Source organism: Xenopus laevis, chromosome 3L (genome assembly GCF_017654675.1).
Source record: "Xenopus laevis strain J_2021 chromosome 3L, Xenopus_laevis_v10.1, whole genome shotgun sequence".
Classification (NCBI taxonomy): domain Eukaryota; kingdom Metazoa; phylum Chordata; class Amphibia; order Anura; family Pipidae; genus Xenopus; species Xenopus laevis.
Window position 1 is genome coordinate 154549165 of NC_054375.1, and position 25775 is coordinate 154574939.

General features: G+C 37.2%; 2 protein-coding genes across 2 annotated transcripts; both read left to right on the plus strand.

The window, feature by feature from the left end:
* The first annotated feature begins 1185 nt into the window (after window positions 1–1185).
* LOC108710413 (extracellular calcium-sensing receptor) lies at window positions 1186–16657 on the plus strand. Its single transcript, XM_018251551.1, has 8 exons — window positions 1186–1445; window positions 4789–5080; window positions 5283–6104; window positions 6219–6446; window positions 8259–8382; window positions 8451–9350; window positions 15292–15447; window positions 16545–16657. Exons 1-8 carry the CDS (start codon window positions 1186–1188, stop codon window positions 16655–16657), a joined length of 2895 nt encoding a protein of 964 aa, XP_018107040.1.
* A 275-nt stretch (window positions 16658–16932) lies between these two features.
* LOC121401294 (extracellular calcium-sensing receptor-like) lies at window positions 16933–24839 on the plus strand. The gene is made up of 6 exons (XM_041585660.1): window positions 16933–17195; window positions 20348–20639; window positions 20855–21676; window positions 21790–22017; window positions 23635–23758; window positions 23827–24839. Exons 1-6 carry the CDS (start codon window positions 16933–16935, stop codon window positions 24735–24737), a joined length of 2640 nt encoding a protein of 879 aa, XP_041441594.1. The 3' UTR covers window positions 24738–24839.
* The last annotated feature ends 936 nt before the right edge of the window (window positions 24840–25775 follow it).

Sequence of the window (25775 nt, forward strand, 5' to 3'; positions counted from 1 at the left end):
AGAGATCCAAAAAAAAAACATTTTTTTACGCGTGAATGTTCTAGTCTATTTGGCATAATTTTTGCTGAGAAACATGGCAAAAATTTGGCTCATCACTAATACTATTATTATCTTCAAATAGTTCAACTCAACAGGTTTTGGGTGGCAAATATTCGAATTACAACTGTTTTCAGGGTCAAGGTGTGATAAATCTCACATTCAAATTCAAGTTAGTGCTTTCAAATTCAAATTTGTGAGTTTTGACCAAAAAAATTTTTGAAAATTTTGAATTTGAATTTACCATTGGAACCTTAACAAATCTGCCCCTAAATGTTGTACCTGGTTAGTCCTATACTTTTTTTTTTTACTATACTGCATACTGAATACTAGAACTTGAATAATGGCTTTAATTCATAGCCCTTTCTCCAACAAGGTTTATTTAAGGTCAGAAAAATCCACTGCATCTGCACATCCTGTGATTTTCTGTGCTGTTCGGTGCTGTAAAGCCAGGCAGGACTGAAACCCCACCAATATCTTAGACAGGCTTTAGTTTTTTTGGATTGGAGCTATTTGCAGCTTCTGGCAACTTTTAATCCAAAAAAATAGATTTTATTTTTTAACCCGAAAACTCAGCATATGCTGTATGTTCTCTCTCATCTTACCCTATGGGGTCTACACTGACCATGATTGCTTGTGAGTATATGTATTTCCAATGCTGTTCTATGTTCCTGCTTATCTCTGATTAAACTTCTATGTGGATTATGTTCTTGAATAAATAAGTTCTTTGTTTAAGCTGCAAGAACCACAGGTGCCTAATTATTGTGCACTGCATACAGTTACAGTTGTACTACACCCTGCCTCCACACCTTTGTGAGGGCTCATCTCCTGAGAAACAAGGTCTCATCTGGAGCATACTAGATGAGACTAGCTGAGAGTAACAGTGTCACTCATTTTACTACAGCATTACACTCTCATAGTTTATTTGCCTAATTATTCATGAATTCTGTCTTATTTCAATTGGCTCTCATTTGGGACCAGTTGAAACTGTTAAGTGAAGGATTTGACATTGCTTTAATTGGACAGTTTAATCCTTATTGCCTGTGATCCCATAGGCATCTACACACTGTATAAAAGACACACTTGACATGCAACTGGCAGAAGAAGCTTCTGTGTAGCAATGAAACACTGGTGAGAAACATTGTTGAGATGATTCTTGTTAACATGCAACTGCCATACTCATTCATCTGGCTCATATTCTTCATGATCTGGGTTTTAAGTATAATAGTTGAGGATGTTTCAGCCTCTTCTGACTCTAAGATCAGTTGCCGACTGCCCAGTGAGAACATCACTGGATATCTGAGCCAAGAAGGAGACATTATTATGGGGGGAACATTCACAGTTCATTCAGACAGAGTGAACAGAGACATTAATTTCACTGTGAAGCCTCCAGATATTCAGTGCCAGAGGTATGTAACATTCATTTTTGATACCTACTAGAGGTTTTTCATAACAATGGTTCAAAGGTACCCATGTGGAAGAAGCTCTACTACATGCTGCATACTACTGTATCTGCTTATGTAAATACAGGTATGGGACCGACTATCCAGAATGCTCTGGACCTGCAGTTTTCTGGATAATAGATCTTTCTGTAATTTGGATCTTCATACCTTAAGTCTACTAGAAAATCATGTAAACATTCAATAAACCCAATGGGCTGCTTTTGCTTACAATAAGGATTAATTATATTAGTTGGGATCAAGTACAAGGTACAGTTTTATTACTACAGAGAGAAAGAAAATCATTCTTAAAAATTGTAATTACAGTATTTGGATAAAATGGAATAGGAAATGGCATTGCCATAATTTGAAGCTTTTTGGATAACAAGTCTGTATCCAAGTGTAGCCTGATTAACTACTAGCTCATCTAGATGAAGGTGAAAAACAAATCCTTTTCATTTTGCCGCAGAAAGCGAGAAGGACATTTCCTGACTTCAGACCCTGGATCAACTTTAGTAACTTTAGTAATTTTAGTAACTTTGTACTTTCTCGCTTCCTAAAAAACATCTTAAAGTTTGTGAAGCTAATATACTGTATATGCCAGTTGGACTGCTTTGGAGAGAGAATTATACAACTTTCACTATACAATATACAATTACAGCTCTCATAACAATCCCTTATTGAATATCTTGATGAAACTGTCAGTTTTTCCAGATCCACCAATGTTGTGTATTTTATATCCAAGTATCCGTATAGTGTTATGAAATGTAGAGTCCGCAATTTACCACAGCCAGGTAAAGGATGAAACCAAAGTTCCCAGAGATGAAATGATTTATTCAGATTATCCAGCCCAGAGACAGCAAATAATACAGAGATCTTTCAAAATGTGCCCACAGGTTATACTTCTTTCCTTCTCTCTCTCCCTCTTCTTCCCTTCCTTTTCTCCTCTGCTTTCCTTTCTCTTCTCCTCTCCTTCCCTTTCTTCAGCCAAAGACCAACTCCATTGTTATACTGTTTCTATGCCATTGACCCAAATGGGGAATGGTTCTGATTGACTGATGACAAGTTAAACAGGAAAACCAGCTAATTTCTTTAGATGTCCCTTTTACCAATAACAACTGTACAAACATTTCCTCTTTGAAATATAAAAGACCCTGTCCAGATGGTCTCTTGGGATGTGTCCCACCTATCTAACAAAGCATCCTATCTTATTTTTGCATTTTATTACAAGACAGGATGGGTCATAAAAACTCAGGATATATCCTAGCTAAATGGGGGTTAATTATAATCCTTTGAAGTAGACCTTAAGAACTTAAGAAATGTGTATTCATATATATACATAGGTCTGCCTATATCTCAACACCCCTAATATGATGCTACATCCTGGAATGAATTAACTGATCTGCACCCCCATAAGCCACCTGCTTACTTACCTTCTCATAAATAACAATTACATGTCTATCCTATCGATTACTACTAATAATGACATTTTCCAGAGCATATTCTAAATATGATCCCTTATAAAGACTTCAGAAAACCTCCCCACAATAGATGTCAAACTTCCAGGCCATATATTATGGTAATTAATCAATTCCCATTTGAAGACCATAAATCATATAAAAGATTGATTTCTAAATATTACACACAATGAATTATATATAAATGGCAGCATATACAGGCACTTTCAAAATGTAATTCTACTAAAATAACATTTGCTCTTTCGTACTTAAAGTACAAATTTTTATTTTACACCAGGTAATGCTGAGATTCTTCAAAATCTAGGTTCTTCTTTGCAGTTTCAAACATTCAGTCTTTGTATTCAGTCCTATTTTGCTACATAAGTGCTCCATATAAATGTTCAATAGGGCTGCTTAACAATCCAGTATAAAACAACCCAATGCAACAAAAGATCTCTAATACCATAATTAAATATTCCCACGTGCCTTCTTGTCTTCCAGATTTGGAAAAATACACCTTATTTTTCTAGTAAGTGCACAGTATGGCACCTGTCAGTGTAGGTAACCCATGGCCAGTGTGCATGTGACACCAGTATCCTCTGCACCACACTAAGCTTGAAATATGTCAATCAATTGATGCTTTCAGCTTAGCACTGCATTCATGACTGCTTCCTCCACTAGTTATTATTTAGACTTGTGGGTCTCTTTCCAGTAGGACACTATGAAGGTCTTGAGTCTATATGATCGGTTAGTGGTAGTGATGGATTGAACAATGAATTCAACAGGCTCAAATTTACAGCGAATAAAGTCTTGACACTACGGCAAAAAATGTTGGCGCCCATCATAATAGTCGCGTGCATAAAATTTACGTGCATCAAAATAATTTGGACGGCCATTGACTTCAATGCACTTCACAAATTTTTCGCAGTAAATTCACTAATTTTTCAGCAAAGCGAAACAAGACAAATTCTCCACTGATTAGGGGTCATTTATGCCATGTGCATTTACCTGCCCGTTCCTCATAATCACTTCCAAATAAAGATGGGGGGATGCAGGACCTGAGAAACCTATAGCCAAAGCTTGCTCTTGTTCTCTACCCTTTCCTGCTATCAGTGAATGACACCTGTTGAATGGAGGGTCAGTAATTTTTAATTCCTAAAGTTTCTGTCTAAAATAAAACATACCAATGAACTACTAATAAAAATGACCCGTCCATCTGTTTTTTAATAATAGTATTCACTATGACAATGGTTAGTAGACAAATTAACAGAAATTATCAAAATACTGACCCCGACATTTAGTAAGGGAGGTAACAATAGACTTAGCGTGATTGGAATGTCAACGTCCTCCTACAGCATAGGTCTTGGAATTCTTTGGTCCAACTCCCGCCTTTAAAGTTCTACATTTGGCTGTTTTTCCTTAGATTATAACAAAGTTTATTGATTGATCTAGAGTAAAACAAACTTTTAATTGGTTTTTGCTGGCCAATAATTAAATGGTCAGCATAAAACATCAAGGGGTAAACCAGTCAATGGAAGGATGTACACTCATCAGGAGAAACAGATTGGCACAAAACTGGACTGATAGTTTAATCACTTTAATGTTTTAAAAGAATTCTAGTTTATTTTGCATCTTTTTATTTTTAACAAGAACAGCCTTACACGTTTCTTGCCACCTAAGGGCTCTTAATCATAGGCTGAATTAAATTGTCAGGTTATGGCCATTTGCAAAGAGAGATTGTGGTAAAAAAAAAGACTATACATGTTGTATAAATCAGAAGTTTTTCAATAATTATCCAGATAATAGTCAACTAATAATTTAAGCTCTAAAAATTTCCTGTTGTTGGTTTATATTAGCTTTGCTGTTGAGTATTACCAGACCATGCGTGCCCTAATTTTTGCTGTGGAGGAGATTAATGCAGATCCTGAACTGCTTCCCAACATTACACTGGGCTTCCAGATTTTCGACACCTGCAACACCTTAAGACCAGCAGCACAAGGAACTCTTTCGATGCTTTCAGGAAAAAACGAAATCACTCCTAACTATCACTGTTACAAAGGGGCACCTCTTGCAGGTATCATTGGTGACTCTGGGTCTTCACGATCCATTCTCATGGCCCAGATTTTGGGGTTGTACCGATATCCCCAGGTAAGACAGTAGTTCTAACAAAGGCACAACTGCTGGTATATTCCTTCACAGTACGAATTTCTTAAAATACCATGTGAGCAAAGTTGACACTTCACATAGTGATTCATCATAGAGGTCATAACTCTAATTTTTACATATCCATTTATATGTTTTCCATATCTTCCTAAACTATTGCTCCAATGTTTTTGCTTTTTCTTTACAGATTAGTTATTTTGCAACCAACCCAACTCTCAGCAACCGTGTCCTGTTTCCTTCTTTTTTCCGTACCATCCCAAGTGATGAATTTCAGATGAGAGGCCTGGCCCAGCTGGTCTTTCATTTTGGTTGGTCTTGGGTTGGTCTCCTGGCTAATGATGATGACTATGGCCAATATGGGCTTCAGATGGCAAAACAAGAAATAATTAATGGTGGAGCTTGTGTGGCCTTCACCGAAAATATCTTAACTGGTCAACCAAACAGAAATGCTCCCCATATTGTTCGGGTGATTAAGGAAGCAACTGCAAAGGTTGTGGTGGTGATAACATTTGATTCAGATTTTATGATTGTAGTGGAAGAGATGTTGAGGCAGAACTTAACTGGACATATTTGGATTGCCAGTGAATCTTGGGCAACTTCTGTTTTACTGTGTAAAGACAGATTCAATATTGTTTTAGCAGGCACAATTGGTTTTGCCATCCATGGTGGGAAAATGCCAAACTTCACTAAGTATCTCAACAATCTTCATCCAGTGAAATATCTGTATGATTCATTAATATTGGAATATTGGGAGCAGATCTTCTCTTGCAAATGGTACAGTCAGAATAGTTTAGTTATCCATAGAAACAATGACTCAATAAAAATATGTACAGGAAATGAAAAGCTGGAGAGCCCACTTCCTGGTGAAGACCATAGATTATCTCTCAATGTATACATTGCTGCATATGCAATGGCCTGGGCCCTGCAAAGCTTGTTACATTGTACACCAGGAGATGGCCCATTCCATAAAGGTGCCTGTGCCAACATCTCTTCATTTTATCCTTGGCATGTAAGTAATGTGTTTTTTACAGAAGTACATGGAGTTATATACCTGTTAATGCTCAATAATTATTTATCATAATGTTTTAAGTAAAAAGATAAATAATACTGATTTTTGTTTCAGCTTTATCATTATATTAAAAATGTTAACTTCAAGACCAAAAATGGAAGGCAGGTATTTTTTGATGCAAGGGGGAACCCCCCAGCCATTTATGACATTGTGAATTGGCATCTGAGTGCTGAAGGGACACTGGAGCAAATTACAGTTGGCAGTTACGACTTCAGTGCTGCTGATGGGAAAACCCTGAGTATAGAAGATGCTGACATTGTATGGACTAACAGCAAAACCCAGGTATGGTTAAATATACTATTTATTATATAATAAATTATATAATATGTAATATAATCCCAATTTACATTGAACATATTCACATACGTTTAGATGAATCGTATTCAATTGTGAAAAAATTCAGTCACAATTGTAGCATGAAAATGAAAATAAGACAGGTTTATATTAATCAAGTTACAAGGCCTGAGGTGTGAATGACCATGAAACTGCCAGAAAAGATATTAAAAGTACACTGTGGGGGTTATTTATCAAAGTCTGAATGCCAAAAATGTGAAAATCTGAATTTTGGAAAGAACCCAAATTTGAAGTGGAAAGAACCTAAATTTTTTGGGGATTTATTAAAACCTGAGGCTGCAATAAGTTCTAATACAAAAATCCAGCATCTCAGACCTGCCGAGGTTGTATATAAGTCAATGGAAGATGTCCCTATATTTGGAAGTTTCTGTAGTCTGAGCTGGAAACCTTACTATTTCGGTCTTTTTGGACAAAAATCCGAAAAATTATGACTTTTCAGGAAAAAGTCAGAAAAAAATTACAGTTCGGATTTTCGCTTAATTTTTTCTTGTTTGTCCCTGAGCCAAAAAAATCATGATTTTTTTATTAAATAAGGTTCAATTGTGTATTCTAGTTTGGTCGGACTTCGATAAATAAGTCTGAAATCACATTGTTCCATTCATTTTCAATTAGGCTAAAAAACTTTTAATGAACTAGAAAAAAAATAAATAAAGTTGTGACAATTCCTATTGAGTTCTATTGAACCTTGTCAGCTTTTACTTTTTTTTTAATATATGTGACTATTTGAGGTTTTGAAGAATATTCTCAAGTATATTTGCATTCAAGTTTTTTTGCTGTGTTTTGTTTCGAATTGTGAAAAAAACTTGAATTTTGATAAATCTGCCTCTTTTTCATGCACTTTGTACTATTTAAAAATGGCATTGCTTGTATCCCATAGCCTTTTGTTGCTGAAGTTTTTCAGCTATATTCCCTGAATTTCCCTAAGTCAACTTCTTCAAAACCAAACTCAAGCCCACTAGGAGCAGAGCACAGTATGTAATGCTTCTTATTAGCTCAAAACATAAACACCTATGGCACACTGATGCTGTGAAGCAGATGATCAATGCTTTATTGGCTCCCAATTCAGTGGTGATATTTGGGGCCTATTCAGGGCCCTATGTCTCATGTTGAACTTTCTGAACCCAAAGAGACAAAAATACATCAATAGTTCACAAAGAAACCTCTGTATAAATAAATCCCATCCTTCACCCAGCTACAGCCAGTACAAAAAGTATGTTCAGAACAGGCACTATTCGTTTCAAAAGAAGAGGGTATACTATCCCGTACGTATTCTGTGAGGCCAAAGGAACAGTTGTGATTGGATGTTGGTGACTGTTTTACATTTAGGGTTTAAAATGCCCCAACCTCAACTAGGGGACTCAGGGGTTGTTAGCTACATAATGGCTGGTCCTGTTAAGCAGATTCCTTTGAGATCATTCAGACATCATTAATTGAATACCATGACTTGAAAAAAATGTCATGTTTTCATGTTTCTCTGAATTGGTTTAATTTGGAAAAGACAAGCACATTTTTGGCCCATAGAACCTTCTCAAAGCAGCTTAAAGAAGTACAGCATTTCATCAAACAGGGAAAAACTCTACTTACCTGCTACATCTACTCATAAGAGTCATTTGTTAAAAGTTTTAATATTGTTTTACTCTTTCGTAGAATGAAAAAGCATGAACTTATATTTATCATATGTTGATGTTCATAATTTTGGTAGTTATGAAGTCTGAGCTGCTTTATGATGCTGTTCTATAGGTTCCATTTTCAAAGTGCAGCCCAAGCTGTCCTTCTGGATTTCATAAAGTTATACTTCCAGGAAAACCCCCTTGTTGTTATGAGTGTGCCCGGTGTCCCTTGGGACATATATCAAACCAAACAGGTAATTTAAATATTAATGACTTTTGACTTTAATTGATAGTAAGATATTGACAAACATTTATTGTGCAGATTCTGTAGAATGTCATCCATGTTCCTGGGTTATGTGGCCTAATCTACAACAGGACAGATGCTTGCCAAGACCTACAGAGTTCCTTTCTTATGAAGAACCATTGGGTTATACTTTAGCTGCCATTTCCCTCTTATCCTCTCTGATTCCACTTTCTATTTTGGTCATATTTATTTGTTCCAAAAAAACACCAATAGTCCGAGCCAACAACTATTCCCTTAGTTGCCTTCTCCTGCTTTCTCTGTTCCTTTGTTTCCTTTGCTCTTTAGGGTTCATTGGTTACCCACAACCTAAACAGTGTCTTCTAAGCCAGGTGGCATTTGGGATGATTTTTGATCTCTGTATTTCTTGTGTTCTGGCCAAAACCATCACTGTTGTCATTGCCTTCACTGCAACAAGGCCAGGAAGCAAGTTAAGACAATGGACAGGAGTAAAATCATCTTATAGCATTATTATACTTAGTTCCTTTATTCAGTTATGCATTTGTGGAATGTGGTTAATCTTCTCTCCTCCCTTTTCTGAACATGACACGGATAGCAAACCTGGATTCATCATTGTAAACTGCAATGAAGGGTCCCCGATTGCCTTTTGGTGCATGCTGGGATACCTTGGCCTCTTGGCCTCCGTAAGTTTCATTGTTGCCTTCTTGGCCAGACGACTCCCTGACAGTTTCAACGAAGCCAAATTTATCACATTCAGTATGTTGGCTTTCCTCAGTGTCTGGGTGTCCTTTATCCCAGCCTATCTCAGTGCACGGGGCATGTATACTGTGGCAATGGAGGTCTTTGCCATTCTGTCTTCCAGCTGGGCAATAGTGGTTTGTATTTTTGTGCCAAAATGTTACATTGTTTTGTTCAGACCCAACATGAACTCCAGAGAACATCTTACAATTAAAAGCAGAGGTAAGACATAAAAGGGCCTGATATTTTACCAGTTGAAACAAAATAATGAATTACCCACATCAGAAGAATTCCAGAATGTTGACAATTTCTAGACATTGAATATGCATTATGTTAAACATTTCAACCACATTAATTATAATTCATTTCAACATTTTATGGGTATTGTGAATGGAAGAGGCTCTGCTATTATTTTCACACTTTAAGGGGCCGATTCACTAAATTTGAGTGAAGGATTCGAAGTAAAAAAACTTCGAATTTCGAAGTATTTTTTGGGCTACTTCGACCATCGAATGGGCTACTTCGACCTTCGACTACGACTTCGAATCGAAGGATTCGAACTAAAAATCGTTCGACTATTCGACCATTCGATAGTCGAAGTACTGTCTCTTTAAAAAAAACTTCGACCCCCTACTTCGGCAGCTAAAAGCTACCGAAGTCAATGTTAGCCTATGGGGAAGGTCCCCATAGGCTTTCCTAAGTTTTTTTGATCGAAGGATATTCCTTCGATCGTTGGATTAAAATCCTTCGAAGGATTTAATCGTTCGATCGAAGGATTTTAATTTCTAGTCGAATATCAAGGGTTAATTAACCCTCGATATTCGACCCTTAGTGAATCAGCCCCTAACAGTATCTCAGATTGGCTGTAAAACTCTCAGATAAAGTACACTGGTGATAGCATAAAATATTGTTTGTAACTGCAAATGTATAAAATTGTGAAAAAATGCAAAAAGATTTTGTCAAATAAAACTTTGTGAGTTTTTATAGAAGTCAATAGTTCCTCTTATTTTATTTAAAAAAAAAAGAATTCAATCACATCTGAGAAAAAATATGTTTATTATCAACCCATTTAATCATTTTAAGAAATACAGAAAATGCAATGGCTGGAAAAGTTGTGATTATGCAAACTTTTCTCCCAAAATTCCAATTAAAAATGTCACTACATACAGTACTGTATATGAAGCACCTGTGTATGAAGCACATGATTTATTCATCAAATTATACCCCCAAGAGAATATCAAAACAGTTTTGGGCTCTCTGAAAAATTAAAACCTAGGAAGCTTTTGAGAATTGTAAACTGGTTCTATAAGCCTTTAGGGAACAATGCTTATTTTCCCTCCTAGATATTCTAACAATCAAGCTGCATGTTCATTGGGGATACATATTTATTTTCTTAGATATCTTAAGATCTTAGAGAACTTGGATATTTTTAGAACTATGGCTGAATATCAAGCAAACAAATATTAACGATTAAGTTAAACTGTTTTCCCCCGATACAGAGTGCAGATATGAAGTTGACATGATTATTGATTATTGACATTGACTATTAATTAATAGGGCAGGAGAAATGAAGAGTTCACAAGAGCATAGGAAAGGAAATATGGAAGTACAGTAAATAGCAAAAGTGGTAATGATAACTGATTCATTGATAGGATTCAAAATTAAGTAGGACAATTTTTAAACAAGAAAGACAATATGCATTTGTTTAAAAGAGCAGCTTATTAATCAATACAGAGAGCTACATGAGAATGCAGTGGTGGTGAAGGAAGTTGGTCTTTTTCACCAGATAAACTTGTAAAATATTGTTTTGGCGTACACCTGTGCATCCTACATAACCAGCTGTTCTCCATCAATGTAACAACACCAATGCACAGCAGAGTTAACATAATCATTTTGACAGTCCATTACTGCAAAAATATGTACAAGCCAATCATCAGATTAAACAATATAATCATTTATGTATAGAAAGCTATGGTTTTGTCTTCCTTGACTTAAGAAAGTCATTTTAAGATTAACCCTAACATTGGACTGGCCCAGTTCACAGTAAGAGGGATTGAGCATTTCCCTTTTCAAGGTTAAGACAATATGCAGTGAGGGTCAGGCTGAGGGTAGTTATTAGAGTGTCCAGAAGCTCCACTGAGGGGAAAGGAAAGGTTATTAGTCTGTCACCATGTCACCCTCTTTCATAGGGGCTTAAGAGTAAACGCTCAGGCATAGAGATCTTAAGAGAAGCAACACTCTAAGGGGCAAATTTACTAACCTCCGAAAATTTCTCTCACAGAGCAACACTTTGCCAGGCGTAGTTACGTCAGGACAACGCTAATTCATTAAAATCCGAAGTTGTGTCCAGGGCGCGAATGCTGGCGAAGTTGCACTAGTGTTACTGCACCAAACAAAGCAAAGTTACTCTAGCGTTGCCTAATTTGCATACAGCGGGAAGTTAAAGTTGAACGGACGTTTATGTTGTATCAAATACATTACACTACACAAGCCCGGGAAACCTTAATAAAATAAAGTTGTTATATTGCCCATGAGCCCAGTATATAGTTTATGTGCCATATGTTATGAAATGTAGGGGGGAAGCCAGTTAAAATACGCCAGTGTTTTTTGGGACTTAGAAAATGTTTAAACTATTTTTTGAGGAAGTCCTATCTACTCTATTGCACTTCGCCTGGTCTGAGGTGGTGAAGGCAAGTCTGGTATAAGAGGTAATTGTCCAGAGCGCAAATTTGCCAGGCGTTAGAGAGCAAAGTACCGCTAGAGTCTATCTCCTTTACCATTAAAGTTATGCCAGCAACCGTTAGTAAACCACGAAGTACCAAAATAACGTCACGTTGGTGAATTTTCACCAGCGTTAGTCACTTCACCCTTTAATAAATGTGCCCCTAAATGTTTTGTACTCTTGGACTAATCAGAATAATTATTGAATCCCGGTGACTGAGTCCCCATTTATTAGCAGTTGGATTTTAGAGCAACAAATAGAATGTGCAATGCAATATTCCCTCCAAGGCCAGTGCATACAACAAATTGTGGTACTCATAAAGAATTGTGTGTAAAGGCAAACAGTTTTTAAAAATGCACACACAAGTTTAAAATGTGCACACAAAAGATTTTTTTTTCCGCACATAGTCAAAAAGGAATTAGAGGGAACATTGTATAACAGTGCAAGTGATTGTAATTTGCCACAACTGGAAAACACTACAGGGCAACTGTAACCCTCAACAACCTTTTAAGAATGGCAGCTTACATCCAAATGTGTAACAAAATAAAATCACAACAAATTTAGAGAACTAAAATCTTAGCATAAAAAATCCATGGCTTGAATGGACATTGTGTTTTTATCATTAATCTCTCATGATTATGTCATAGAATAATCTTCTCCCACAAGGAGCTCTTTCTACTCTAAACCTTACCCATGACATCTCTAGAGGTTCTCTAGACAAATTACTCTAGTATCGTCCATCATTCACTTCATTAGGATGACTAATTTTAAAATGCATGATAATATTAGAATCATGCCACAACTTTATTTATATTTCAACAGCAATATAAAAGCAATAGTGAATACAAGTCATAACAAATTACCATAAACAATGAGTCCTTCTCTGTACTTGTATGGGCTCCAATGTAAGTTGCAGCCTACCCACAGAGGATATTACTGGAAATGTTTGTCGTTCCGGAAATATTGTAATAGGGGGGACTTTTACGATTCACTTGGATAGAGTTTACAGTGACCTCAGTTTCACTAGCAAACCTGGAAGTCTACAATGTCAGAGGTAAGTAGAACTTTAAACTTGGTCTGTTGCAGACACAATTGAGCAGGCAAAATTTAGCAACAATTTTAAGTAGACTAAATTATGCTAGAGAAAACCCCATGGCAAATTGCAAAAATATTTAGCTTTTTTCCCATCATTGGGTACGTTCCAGCAATTACGGTAAGTTTTCATTCAGTGCTATTTTCTCTAATTTTTAAATAAAGACTTAATAAATTATGGATTTTAAAGTCTGCTGGTGCTCCGTGTTCAAATACATTGTATTCAGTGCTATCTGCCTGTGATAATTTCACCACAAAGGTTTTAATGCACTTGAACTTACCGTATATACTCGTGTATAAGCCGAGTTTTTCAGCACTTAAAATGTGCTGAAAAAGTCTACCTCGGCTTATACGCGAGTCACTGGGTGCGCACAGGGGTTTCAAGACTAAGGGACCCGGCGCTAGGACCCTGTGGCAGTGTAGTAGGCGGAAGTGACGTGCAGAGCTTGACGAACATGCGATGTTATGCCGGCTGTTAATCTTTGCTTGCCGCAAAGGAAACAAGATCCAGCAGTGCAGAGAGGGAGAAAGCAGCCTGTCAGCCTGTCAGCAACTGTGAGAAAAAGGGGAAGGTGGAGAGAAGCGGCTTTCAGAGATCGAGCTGTGAGTGAAATGATTCAGAGAGGAGGGGGAGAGAGAAAGACGGCTGTGACAGTAGGGGTGGGAGAGGTGGAGAGAACAGACTTTCAGAAGTCAGGCTGTGAGAGGAGAGGTGGACAGAAAATTGGCTTTGATAGAAACGGAGGAAAGAAACAGGGGAAAGAAAATGGATGCAAAACTAACTTTTGTCTTACAGTTTAAAGGCACTGTGACTGGTGCAGAGAGAGGAAGGGAAAGATATGGAAGCAAATGGTTAGAGGAAAGAGTTAAAAAGGGCCCTGTGTGGATACTGTCTCTCCCCATTGAAATGTAGGAACTTCCCTTTTTAAGTTCAGCATTTATTATTTAGTGTGCCTATAATGTACCCCCTGTTATAAAATATAAGGATATGTTATATCCCAGAGGTTCATGACTATATAAAAGCCTGGGAAGCCAGCGCTTGTGTGCTCTTACATGCACAGGGACTAGGTTTTCCCGATGCTGCTTGCGCTTCTGCGCTAGGTGACATTTTACCAGTAGCTGCTGCATTTCTCACCCTAGGCTTATACGCGAGTCAATAAGTTTTCCCAGTTTTTGTAGGTAAAATTAGGTACCTCGGCTTATACACGGGTCGGCTTATACACGAGTATATACGGTATACACATATTCATACATACGGTTATCATTGTTTTCCACTATTTTTTCTAATCGAGCTCCTGTCTTTTAGAAGCGTTCTTCACACTTGTATTCTGTTGTGTCAAACTCTGCTATTACTGAAATCGTTGGGCAATAGCAGAGACAAAAAATTAATAAAATCCTTAACGTGCATGTGGACAACATTTACAATTTGGAAGCCCATAGTTTACACTTGGTCAATGACAGGTGGAAAAGTTATGGTTCTCTTGTGCCTCTGTACACTACTCCTTGTATCTAAGCCCTAGAGCTCATTAAGACAGACAGTAGGCTCATTGGTTCTAGGACCTTCCAGTTAAGTTTGTAGTAAATGGGACCCACAGATACCCATCATATTGAACCATCAAGTATGTTTTGCAAATTTTTCAACAAAGGCTCCTGGCACTGCTCCCCCCACATAGCTGTGCTTGGCACCTCTGAATTATTTCCACCTCCTCTTAGAAACTGAGTGAAGTGCCTATTATTGACCTTGGAGCTACCACCACCCTCAATGTCTGATTAGTGTTGAAGAGCATGCAAGTGTGTATTAGCTGCAATTGTGCCTGAGGAAGTATGGGGCTCAACTATGCTCAGACGCATTGACACAGTATTGTGGAGAAAATGTTGCATTAAAAACATAGTAACTTGAAATTGTCTGAAAACACTGCACTTGTGCTTTTAAATGAGCCCTTTACTGTGATTGTGAACAGGATAAAACAGTGGAACACAAAAACAAGAGTATGAAGATTTCCATTCATCCAGGTCATGGCATATCTAGTATTGGTAAATCTAAAAACAACTGGACTTGCTGAGTAATCAATGAAGACGTTTCACTACTCATCCGAGCAGCTTCTTCAGTTCAACTGACTGGTGTGGGAAGTTCTCGGAATATAAACTCTTCCACTAATCCATTTACAATGGCACATTGTAACTCTTCAAAGAGGTGACATTTGACTGTGAATTTCTTCAGATGTCTTTGAAGAGTTATATTGGCATTTTTTATTCAATATAAAAAAACTCCCATTGTTCGATCCAACAAATATTCCCTTAGTTGCCTTCTCCTGCTTTCCCTGTTCTTCTGTTTCCTTTGCTCTTTAGGGTTCATTGGTTACCCACAGTCTGAAATGTGTCTTCTATACCAAGTGGCATTTGGGATGGGTTTTGCTCTCTGCATCTCCTGTGTTCTGGCCAAAACTATCACTGTTGTCATTGCCTTTAATGCAACCAGGCAGCAGATTAAGAAAGTGGACAGGGGTAAAGGTGTCCTACTGTATCATTGGAATTTGTTCTCTTATTCAGTTATGTATGAGCATTACATGGTTGCTCTTCTCACCTCCTTTTCTTAAACTTGACACTGACACCAAACCTGGAATTATTATTGTTTACTGTACTGAAGGATCACCCACTGCTTTCTGGTGCATGCTGGGATACCTTGGACTCTTGGCCACCATCACTTTCATTGTTGCCTTCTTGGCCAGACACCTCCCTGATAGATTCAATGAAGCCAAATTTATCACATTCAGTATGTTGGCTTTCCTCAGTGTCTGGGTGTCCTTTATCCCAGCCTATCTCAGTGCACGGGGCATGTATACTGTGGCAATGGAGGTCTTTGTCATTTTATCTTCCAGTTGGGTTGTGGTAGGCTGTATTTTTGTGCCAAAATGTTTCATTGTGTTGTTGAGACCCAACTTGAACACCAGAGAGCCACTTAAAATTACATCCAATTTTTAAAATAAGAGATCCAAAAAAAACAAAAGTTTTTTTTACGCATGAATGTTTTTGTCTCCCATTGGAGTCTATTTGGCATAATTTTTGCAGAGAAATATGGCAAAAATTTGGCTTATCACTACTACTATTATCATCTTCAAATAGTTCAAGGGACCTCTGTCATCAACTCAACAGGTTTTGGGTGGCAACTATTCGAATTAGAACTGTTTTCAGGGTCAAGGTGTGATAAATCTCACATTCAAATTCAAATTCAAGTTAATGCTTTCAAATTTGAATTTACCAGTGGAACCTTAATAAATCTGCCCCTAATTGTTGTACCTGTTCGGTGCTGTAAAGCCAGGGAGGACTGAAACCCCACCAATATCTTAGACAGGCTTTAGTTTTTTTTGGATTGGAGCTATTTGCAGCTTCTGGCAACTTTTAATCCAAAAAAATAGACTTTATTTTTTAACCCGAAAACTCTCTATATGCTTATATTCTCTCTCATCTTACCCTATAGGGTCTACACTGACCATGATTGCTTGTGAGTATATGTATTTTCAATGCTGTTCTATGTTCCTGCTTATCTCTGATTAAACTTCTATGTGGATTATGTTCTTGAATAAATAAATTCTTTGTTTAAGCTGTGCACTGCATACAGTTACAGTTGTACTACACCCTGCCTCCACACCTTTGTGAGGACTCATCTCCTGAGAAACAAGGTCTCATCTGGAGCATACTAGATGAGACTATCTGAGAGTAACAGTGTCACTCATCTTACTACAGCATTACACTTTCATAGTTTATTTGCCTAATTATTCATGAATTCTGTCTTATTGCTATTGGTTCTCATTTGGGATCAGTTGAAACTGTTAAAGTGAAGTATTTGACATTGCTTTAATTGGACAAGTTAATCCTTATTGCCTGTGATCCCATAGGCATCTACACACTGTATAAAAGACACACTTGACATGACACTGGCAGAAGAAGCTTCTGTGTAGCAATGAAACACTGGTGAGAAACATTGTTGAGATGATTCTTGTTGACATGCAACTGCCATACTCATTCATCTGGCTCATATACTTCATGGTCTGGGTTTTAAGTATAATAATAGTTGAGGAAGTTTCAGCCTCTTCTGACTCTAAGATCAGTTGCCGACTGCCCAGTGAGAACATCACTGGATATCTGAGCCAAGAAGGAGACATTATTATGGGGGGAACATTCACAGTTCATTCAGACAGAGTGAACAGAGACATTGATTTCACTGTGAAGCCTCCAGATATTCAGTGCCAGAGGTATGTAACATTCATTTTTGATACCTACTAGAGGTTTGTCATAACAATGGTTCAAAGGTACCCATGTGGAAGAAGCTCTACTACACGCTGCATACCACTGTATCTGCTTATGTAAGTACAGGTATGGGACCGACTATCCAGAATGCTCTGGACCTGTAGTTTTCTGGATAATAGATCTTTCTGTAATTTGGATCTTCATACCTTAAGTCTACTAGAAAATTATGTAAACATTCAATAAACCCAATGGGCTGCTTTTGCTTACAATTAGGATTAATTATATCTTAGTTAGGATCAAGTACAAGGTATAGTTTTATTAATACAGAGAGAAAGCAAATCATTCTTTTAATTTTAATTGCAGTATTTGGATAAAATGGAATAGGAAATGGCATTGTCATAATTCAAAGCTTTTTGGATAACAGACCCTGGATCAACTTTACCTTTTAGTAACTTTGTACTTTCTCGCTTCCTAAAATACTTCTTAAACTTTGTGAAGCTAATATACTGGATCTGCCAGTTGAACTGCTTTGGAGAGAGAATTATATAACTCTCACTATACAATATACAATCACAATTACAGCTCTCATAACAATCCCTTATTGAATATCTTGATGATCCCCCTAATACGATGCCATATGCTGCAATGAATTAACTGATCTGCACCCCCATAAGCCACCTGCTTACTTACCTTCTCGTAAATAACAATTACATGTCTATACTATCAATTATTACTTATAATGACATTTTCCAGAGCATATTCTAAACATGATCCCTTATAAAGACGTCAGAAAACCTCCCCACAATAGATGTCAAACTTCCAGGCCATATATTATGGTAATTAATAAATTCCCATATGAAGACCATGAATCATATAAAAGTTTGATTTCTAAATATTACATACAATGAATTATATATAAATGGTTGCATATACAGGCACTTTCAACATTTAATTCTACAAAAATAACATTTGCTCTTTCGTACTTAAAATACAAATTTTTATTTTAAACCAGGTAATGCTGAGATTCTTCAAACTCTAAGTTCTTCTTTGCAGTTTCAAACATTCAGTCTTTGTATTCAGTCCTATTTTGCTACATAAGTGTTACATACTCCATATAAATGTTCAATATTCCCACATGCCTTCTTGTCTTCCAGATTTGGAAAAATACACCTTATTTTTCTAGTAAGTGCACAGTATGGCACCTGTCAGTGTAGGTAACCCATAGCCAGTGTGCATGTGACACCAGTATCCTCTGCACCACACTAAGCTTGAAATATGTCAATAAATTGATGCTTTCAGCTTAGCACTGCATTCATGACTGCTTCCTCCACTAGTTATTATTTAGACTTGTGGGTCTCTTTCCAGTGGGAAACTATGAAGGTCTTGAGTCTATATGATAGGTAAGGGGTAGTGATGGACTTATAAATTCAACAGACGCAAATTTACAGAGAATAAAGTCTTGACACTGCGGCAAAAAATGGTGGCGCCCATCATAATAGTCGTGCGCATAAAATTTATGTGCATCAAAACAATTTGGACGGCCATTGACTTCAATGCACTTCACAAATTTTTCATAGTAAATTCACGAATTTTCCGGCAAAGCGAAACGGGACAAATTCTCCACTCGTTAGGGGTCATTTATGCCATGTGCATTTTCCTGCCCGTTCCTCATAATCACTTCCAAATAAAGATGGGGGGATGCAGGACCTGAGAAACCTATAGCCAAAGCTTGCTCTTGTTTTCTACCCTTTCCTGCTATCAGTGAATGACACCTGTTGAATGGAGGGTCAGTAATTTTTAATTCCTAAAGTTTCTGTCTAAAACAAAACATACCAATGCACAACTAATAAAAATGACCCTTCTATCAGTTTTTTAAAAATAGTATTCACTATGACAATGGTGTAATAAAAATACCTGTGCGGCGGGGTCGCCCGCCGCGCCATCGGTGGGGACGCCCGCCGCATGGTCCAGCTCCGGCGCCATCTTGCTCCTCTAAGGGCACGCGTGTGTGCCCCCCGTGTTTCTTAAAGGCGCAGGTGCGCTGGCGTGTTGACGCCAGCACGCAATGGCGCCAAATTCAAAGTGTATAAATATGGTGAAAGGGCTTCCAGGGTCTGCCCGTGATAGAATCTTGATTCTAGTGGTTCCTGAAGCCTTGTGCGTCTGTCTTTGAAATTCTGATCTGATTATCCGTGTTTGACCCTGCCTGCTTCCTGATAATCCAGCAATCTGTATCCTGACCTTTGCCTGCCTACGACAACTCTTCTGCTTAACCCTTTGTTTGATCACCCGGTTTGACCCTTTGCCTGTTTGATGATTCTGATATCCGCCTGCCTCGACCCAGCCTGTCTGACCATCCTTCTGCCTAATCCTTTTGTACCGTGACCTTTGGCCTAACTGACTCTAACTACAGTCGTGCCCCTTTGCCTGCCAGAACTCCTCGCCTTGCTCCTCTCGAAAAGTCCAGGTGGCATCTGAGTATGCTAAGGGCTCCTCCTGAAGCCAAAGGCGGTCACACTACTGGTGAAGACGAGCCGAGACCAGGGAGCTTGGCACTAGTTCTGGTTTAGGGTGCCGACCGTGACAAATGGTTAGTAGACAAATTAACAGAAATTATCAAAATACTGACCCCGACATTTAGAAAGGGAGGTAACAATAGACTTAGCGTGATTGGAATGTCAAAGTCCTCCTAGAGCTTTGGTCAAACCCCCACCTTTAAGGTTCTAAATTTTGGTTGTTTCTCCTTAGATTATAACAAAGTTTATTGATTGACCTAGAGTAAAACAAACCTTTAATTGGTTTTTGCTAGCCAATAATTAAATGGTCAGCATAAAACATCAAGGGGTAAACCAGTGAATGGAGGGATGTACACTCATCAGGAGAAACACATTGGCACAAAACTGGACTGATATGTTTTTGCATCTTTTTATTATAACAAGAACAGCCTTACATGTTTCTTGTCACCTAAGGGCTCTTAATCATAGGCTGAATTAAATTGTCAGGTTATGGCCATTTGCAAAGAGAGATTGTGGTAAAAAAAGACTATACATGTCGCAAAGTATGTTGTATAAATCAGAAGTTTTTCAATAATTATCCAGATAATAGTCTCAACTAATAATATAAGCTCTAAAAATGTCCTGTTGTTGTTTTATATCAGGTTTGCTGTTGAGTATTACCAGACCATGCGTGCCCTCATTTTTGCTGTGGAGGAGATTAATGCAGATCCTGAACTCCTTCCCAACATTTCTTTGGGCTTCCAGATTTTCGACACCTGCAAAACCTTAAGATCAGCAGCACAAGGAACTCTTTCGATGCTTTCAGGAAAAACAGAAATCACTCCTAACTATCACTGTTACAAAGGGGCACCTCTTGCAGGTATCATTGGTGACGCTGGGTCTACACGATCCATTCTCATGGCCCAGATTTTGGGGTTGTACCGATATCCCCAGGTAAGACAGTGGTTCTAACAAAGGCACAACTGCTGGTATATTCCTTCACAGTACTAATTTCTTAAAATAACATGTGAGCAAAGTTGACACTTCACATAGTGATTCATCATAGATGTCATAACTGTAATTTTTACATATACATCAATATGTTTTCCATATCTTCCCAAACTATTGGTCCATTAATTTTGTTGCTGTTTTTTACATTTTCTTTACAGATCAGTTATTTTGCAACCAACCCAACTCTCAGCAACCGTGTCCTGTTTCCTTCTTTTTTCCGTACTATCCCAAGTGATGAATTTCAGATGAGAGGCCTGGCCCAGCTGATCTTTCATTTTGGTTGGTCTTGGGTTGGTCTCCTGGCTAATGATGATGACTATGGCCAATATGGGCTTCAGATGGCAAAACAAGAAATAATTAATGGTGGAGCTTGTGTGGCCTTCACCGAAAATATCTTAACTGGTCAATCAAACAGAAATGCTCCCCATATTGTTCGGGTGATTAAGGAAGCAACTGCAAAGGTTGTGGTGGCGATAACATTTGATTCAGATTTTATGATTGTAGTGGAAGAGATGTTGAGGCAGAACTTAACTGGACATATTTGGATTGCCAGTGAATCTTGGGCAACTTCTGTTTTACTTTGTAATGACAGATTCAATATTGTTTTAGCAGGCACAATTGGTTTTGCCATCCATGGTGGGAAAATGCCAAACTTCACTAAGTATCTCAACAATCTTCATCCAGTGAAATATCTGTATGATTCATTAATATTGGAATATTGGGAGCAGATCTTCTCTTGCAAATGGTACAGTCAGAATAGTTTAGTTAACCATAGAAACAATGACTCAATAAAAATATGTACAGGAAATGAAAAGCTGGAGAGCCCACTTCCTGATGAAGACCATAGATTATCTCTCAATGTATACATTGCTGCATATGCAATGGCCTGGGCCCTGCAAAGCTTGTTACATTGTACACCAGGAGATGGCCCATTCCATAAAGGTGCCTGTGCCAACATCTCTTCATTTTATCCTTGGCATGTAAGTAATGTGTTTTTTACAGAAGTACATGGAGTATACCTGTTAATGCTCAATAATTATTTAAAATAATGTTTTAAGTAAAAAGATAAATAATACTGATTTTCATGTTTCAGCTTTTTCATTATATTAAAAATGTTAACTTCAAGTCCAAAAATGGAAGACAGGTATTTTTTGATGCAAGGGGGAACCCCCCAGCCATTTATGACATTGTGAATTGGCATCTGAGTGCTGAAGGGACACTGGAGCAAATTACAGTTGGCAGTTATGACTTCAGTGCTGCTGATGGGAAAACCCTGAGTATAGAAGATGCTGACATTGTATGGACTAACAGCAAAACCCAGGTGTGGTTAAATATACTATTTATTATATAATAAATTATATAATATGTATAATCACAACTTCGATTGAACATATTCACATAAGCCTATTTCCTAGGGCTCAACATTTTCTGGTGAAGTTTTTAAAGGGTAAAACTCACATTTTTAGAGGGAAAAAAACCTCACATTTTTAGAGATTTGCTAAAAAATCCGAATCCAAAAATACTCCATCTGAAACCTGTCAATTTTATGTATAAGTCAATGGCAGATGTCCTTGAATATGTTTCTTGACATCTTGATCCACACTGATTTTCATTAAATATGAGTTTTCACAGTGACAATTCCTTAAAGTCGAGCTTTCCGAGCATCAATTCAAAAAAAACTTTTTCAAGAAGGAATTATTGAGAAATTAGTTGATGGGACTTAGGTTGACTTTGTTTTAATAAACAAAATTAGATAAATGTGAGTTTTAGTTAATATCCCCCTAATCCCTGTTGAACATATTCAACATATTCAACAATATTCAATGTAAACAGGTGAAAAATAGGTGAAACATTTCATATAGTGTATTCTTTCTCAATAGGATTACACCCTTGTGCAAAGTGCACCAAATTATTAAAAAAAATTCTTATTGAAGTACATCTCCCAAAATGGGTTATAGTGCTGAAGTATGAGTGGGTACTCACTGACCCTCTGTGGGATATAGGCACATCATATTTCAAAGTTCCATCAAAGCTGATAGTACAGATTTTTCAACATTGCTGCTGGTCAGCTTTTGCTACAAGTTTAAGAAGTAGGAAGAGCAACAAATCATGTAAAACCTTATGTTAATGTGGTATAAAAAATATTGCAAGATTAAAAACAACCATTAGCACTCAGAAATTTTAAACCCAACATTACAGTAATCAAAATAAGATAGAATATTGCCAGTGTCCTGTTCCCCCCATGAGTCTCCAATCTTGGCTGATAGGAAGTGCATCACTTTTGGTATGTTTCAACTTGCTTCTTCATAAACTTTCTGTATGTCCTGTTCTTTAAATTACACATCCTTGTGAAAATTCCCCCTTGTGAGGACTATTTACAAATTTTTGTGGTTGAGAGAAAAACATACTCGCTAACAAAAAGGACACATAAAAAAACAAACAAATACAAAAAGTATTGTAGAAGCGATACCTATATTGGCTAGCAATAAAAATACATTGCAAGCTTTTGGAGCACAAAGGCCCCTTCGTCAGGCAAAATACAAATGAAAGCTAGAAAGGCACAGCATATATACTGTTAGATCAGTGAAATGTATTCAAGTGAATGAGATCATTCAGACATCATTATTTGAATAACATGACTTGAAAAAAATTTAATGTTTTCTTGTTTCTCTGAATTGGTTTAATTTGGAAAAACAAACAAGCAAGTTTTTGGCCAACAGAACCTTCTCAAAGCAGCTTCAAGAAGTACAGCATTTCATCAAACAGGCAAAAACTCTACTTACCTGTTACATCTACTCATAAGAGTCATTTGTTAAAAGTTTTAATATGTATTTACTCTTTCGTAGAATGAAAAGCATGAACTGATATTTATCATATGTTGATGTTCATAATTTTGGTAGTTATGAAGTCTGAGCTGCTTTATGATGCTGTTCTATAGGTTCCATTTTCAAAGTGCAGCCCAAGCTGTCCTTCTGGATTTCATAAAGTTATACTTCCAGGAAAACCCCCTTGTTGTTATGAGTGTGCCCGGTGTCCCTTGGGACATATAGCAAACCAAACAGGTAATTTAAATATTAATGACATTTGAATTCAATTTATAGTAAGATATTGACTAACATTTATTGTGCAGATTCTGTAGAATGTCATCCATGTTCCTGGGTTATGTGGCCTAATCTACAACAGGACAGATGCTTGCCAAGACCTACAGAGTTCCTTTCTTATGAAGAACCATTGGGTTATACTTTAGCAGCCATTTCCCTCTTATCCTCTCTGATTCCACTTTCTATCTTGGTTGTTTTTATTTGTTCCAAAAAAACACCAATTGTACGAGCTAACAACTATTCCCTTAGTTGCCTTCTGCTGCTTTCCCTGTTCCTTTGTTTCCTTTGCTCTTTAGGGTTCATTGGTTACCCACAACCTAAACAGTGTCTTCTAAGCCAGGTGGCATTTGGGATGATTTTTGATCTCTGTATTTCTTGTGTTTTGGCCAAAACCATCACTGTTGTCATTGCCTTCACTGCAACAAGGCCAGGAAGCAAGTTAAGACAATGGACAGGAGTAAAATCATCTTATAGCATTATTATACTTAGTTCCTTTATTCAGTTATGCATATGTGGAATGTGGTTAATCGTCTCTCCTCCCTTTTCTGAACTTGACACGAATAGCAAACCTGGATTAATCATTGTAAACTGCAATGAAGGGTCACCCATTGCCTTTTGGTGCATGCTGGGATATCTTGGCCTCTTGGCCTCCGTAAGTTTCATTGTTGCCTTCTTGGCCAGACGTCTCCCTGACAGTTTCAATGAAGCCAAATTTATCACATTCAGTATGTTGGCTTTCCTCAGTGTCTGGGTGTCCTTTATTCCAGCCTATCTCAGTGCACGGGGCATGTATACTGTGGCAATGGAGGTCTTTGCCATTCTGTCTTCCAGCTGGGCAATGGTGGTTTGTATTTTTGTGCCAAAATGTTACATTGTTTTGTTCAGACCCAACATGAACTCCAGAGAACATCTTACAATTAAAAGCAGAGGTGCAACATAAAAGGGCCTGATATTTTACCAGTTGAAACAAAATAATGAATTACCCACATCAGAAGAATTCCAGAATGTTGACAATTTCTAGACATTGAATATGCATTATGTTAAACATTTCTTAAGTAGAATTTATTTCAACATTTTATGAGTATTGTGAATGGAAGAGGCTCTGCTATTATTGTCACACGTTAACAGTATCTCAGATTGGCTGTAAAACTCTCAGATAAGGTACACTGGTGATAGCATAAAATATTGTTTGTAACTGCAAATGTATAAAATTGTGATTGAGAAAAAATGCAAATAAAAATCTTGTCAAATAAAACCTTGTGAGTTGTTATAGAAGTCAAGAGTTCCTCTTATTTTATTTAAAAAAAATAATTCAATCACATCTGTAGTAGAGTAAAAACATTTTTATTATCAAACCATTCAATAATTTTAAGAAATACAGAAAATGCAATGGCTGGAAAAGTTGTGAATATGCAAACTTTTCTCCCAAAATTCCAATTAAAAATGTCACTACATACAGTATATGAAGCACCTATTTATGAAGCACATGATTTATTCATCAAATTATACCCCCAATAGAATAGCAAAACAGTTTTGGGCTCTCTGCAAAATTAAAACCTAGGAAGCTTTTTGAGAATTGTAAACAGGTTCTATAAGCCTTTAGGGAACAATGCTTATTTTCCCTCATTTTCTCTTAGATATTCTAACAACCAAGCTGCATGTTCATTGGGGATACATATTTATTTTCTTAGATATCTTAAGATATCAGAGAACTTAGATATTTTTAGAAGTATGGCTGAATATCAAATGCAGAAAGGTTTTACTATGTCTGTCACTGTTATAAGCTAAAATGTAGAATGATGAAATGTTGGGCATGAACCTAAAAAATCTACCAATGAAAGAAGGAAATAGGTGAGTACATTTGCAATGAAAGGCTTGAAGTAGATACATGAAGAGCAAACAAATATTAACGGTCAAGTAAAGTTAAATAGTTTTCTCCCCCGATACAGAGTGCAGATAAGAAGTTGACATGATTATT

Excerpts from the sequence above, each read along its gene's own strand:
- LOC108710413 (XM_018251551.1), top strand. The coding sequence starts at position 1,186 with ATGATTCTTGTTAACATGCAACTGCCATACTCATTCATCTGGCTCATA. Across the intron at positions 5,081-5,282 it reads GGTTGTACCGATATCCCCAG|ATTAGTTATTTTGCAACCAA; the intron begins GTAAGACAGTAG and ends TTTTCTTTACAG. Across the intron at positions 15,448-16,544 it reads GATTAAGAAAGTGGACAGGG|CTGTGCACTGCATACAGTTA; the intron begins GTAAAGGTGTCC and ends TCTTTGTTTAAG.
- LOC121401294 (XM_041585660.1), top strand. The coding sequence starts at position 16,933 with ATGATTCTTGTTGACATGCAACTGCCATACTCATTCATCTGGCTCATA. Across the intron at positions 21,677-21,789 it reads CTTCATTTTATCCTTGGCAT|CTTTTTCATTATATTAAAAA; the intron begins GTAAGTAATGTG and ends TTCATGTTTCAG. Across the intron at positions 22,018-23,634 it reads GGACTAACAGCAAAACCCAG|GTTCCATTTTCAAAGTGCAG; the intron begins GTGTGGTTAAAT and ends GCTGTTCTATAG.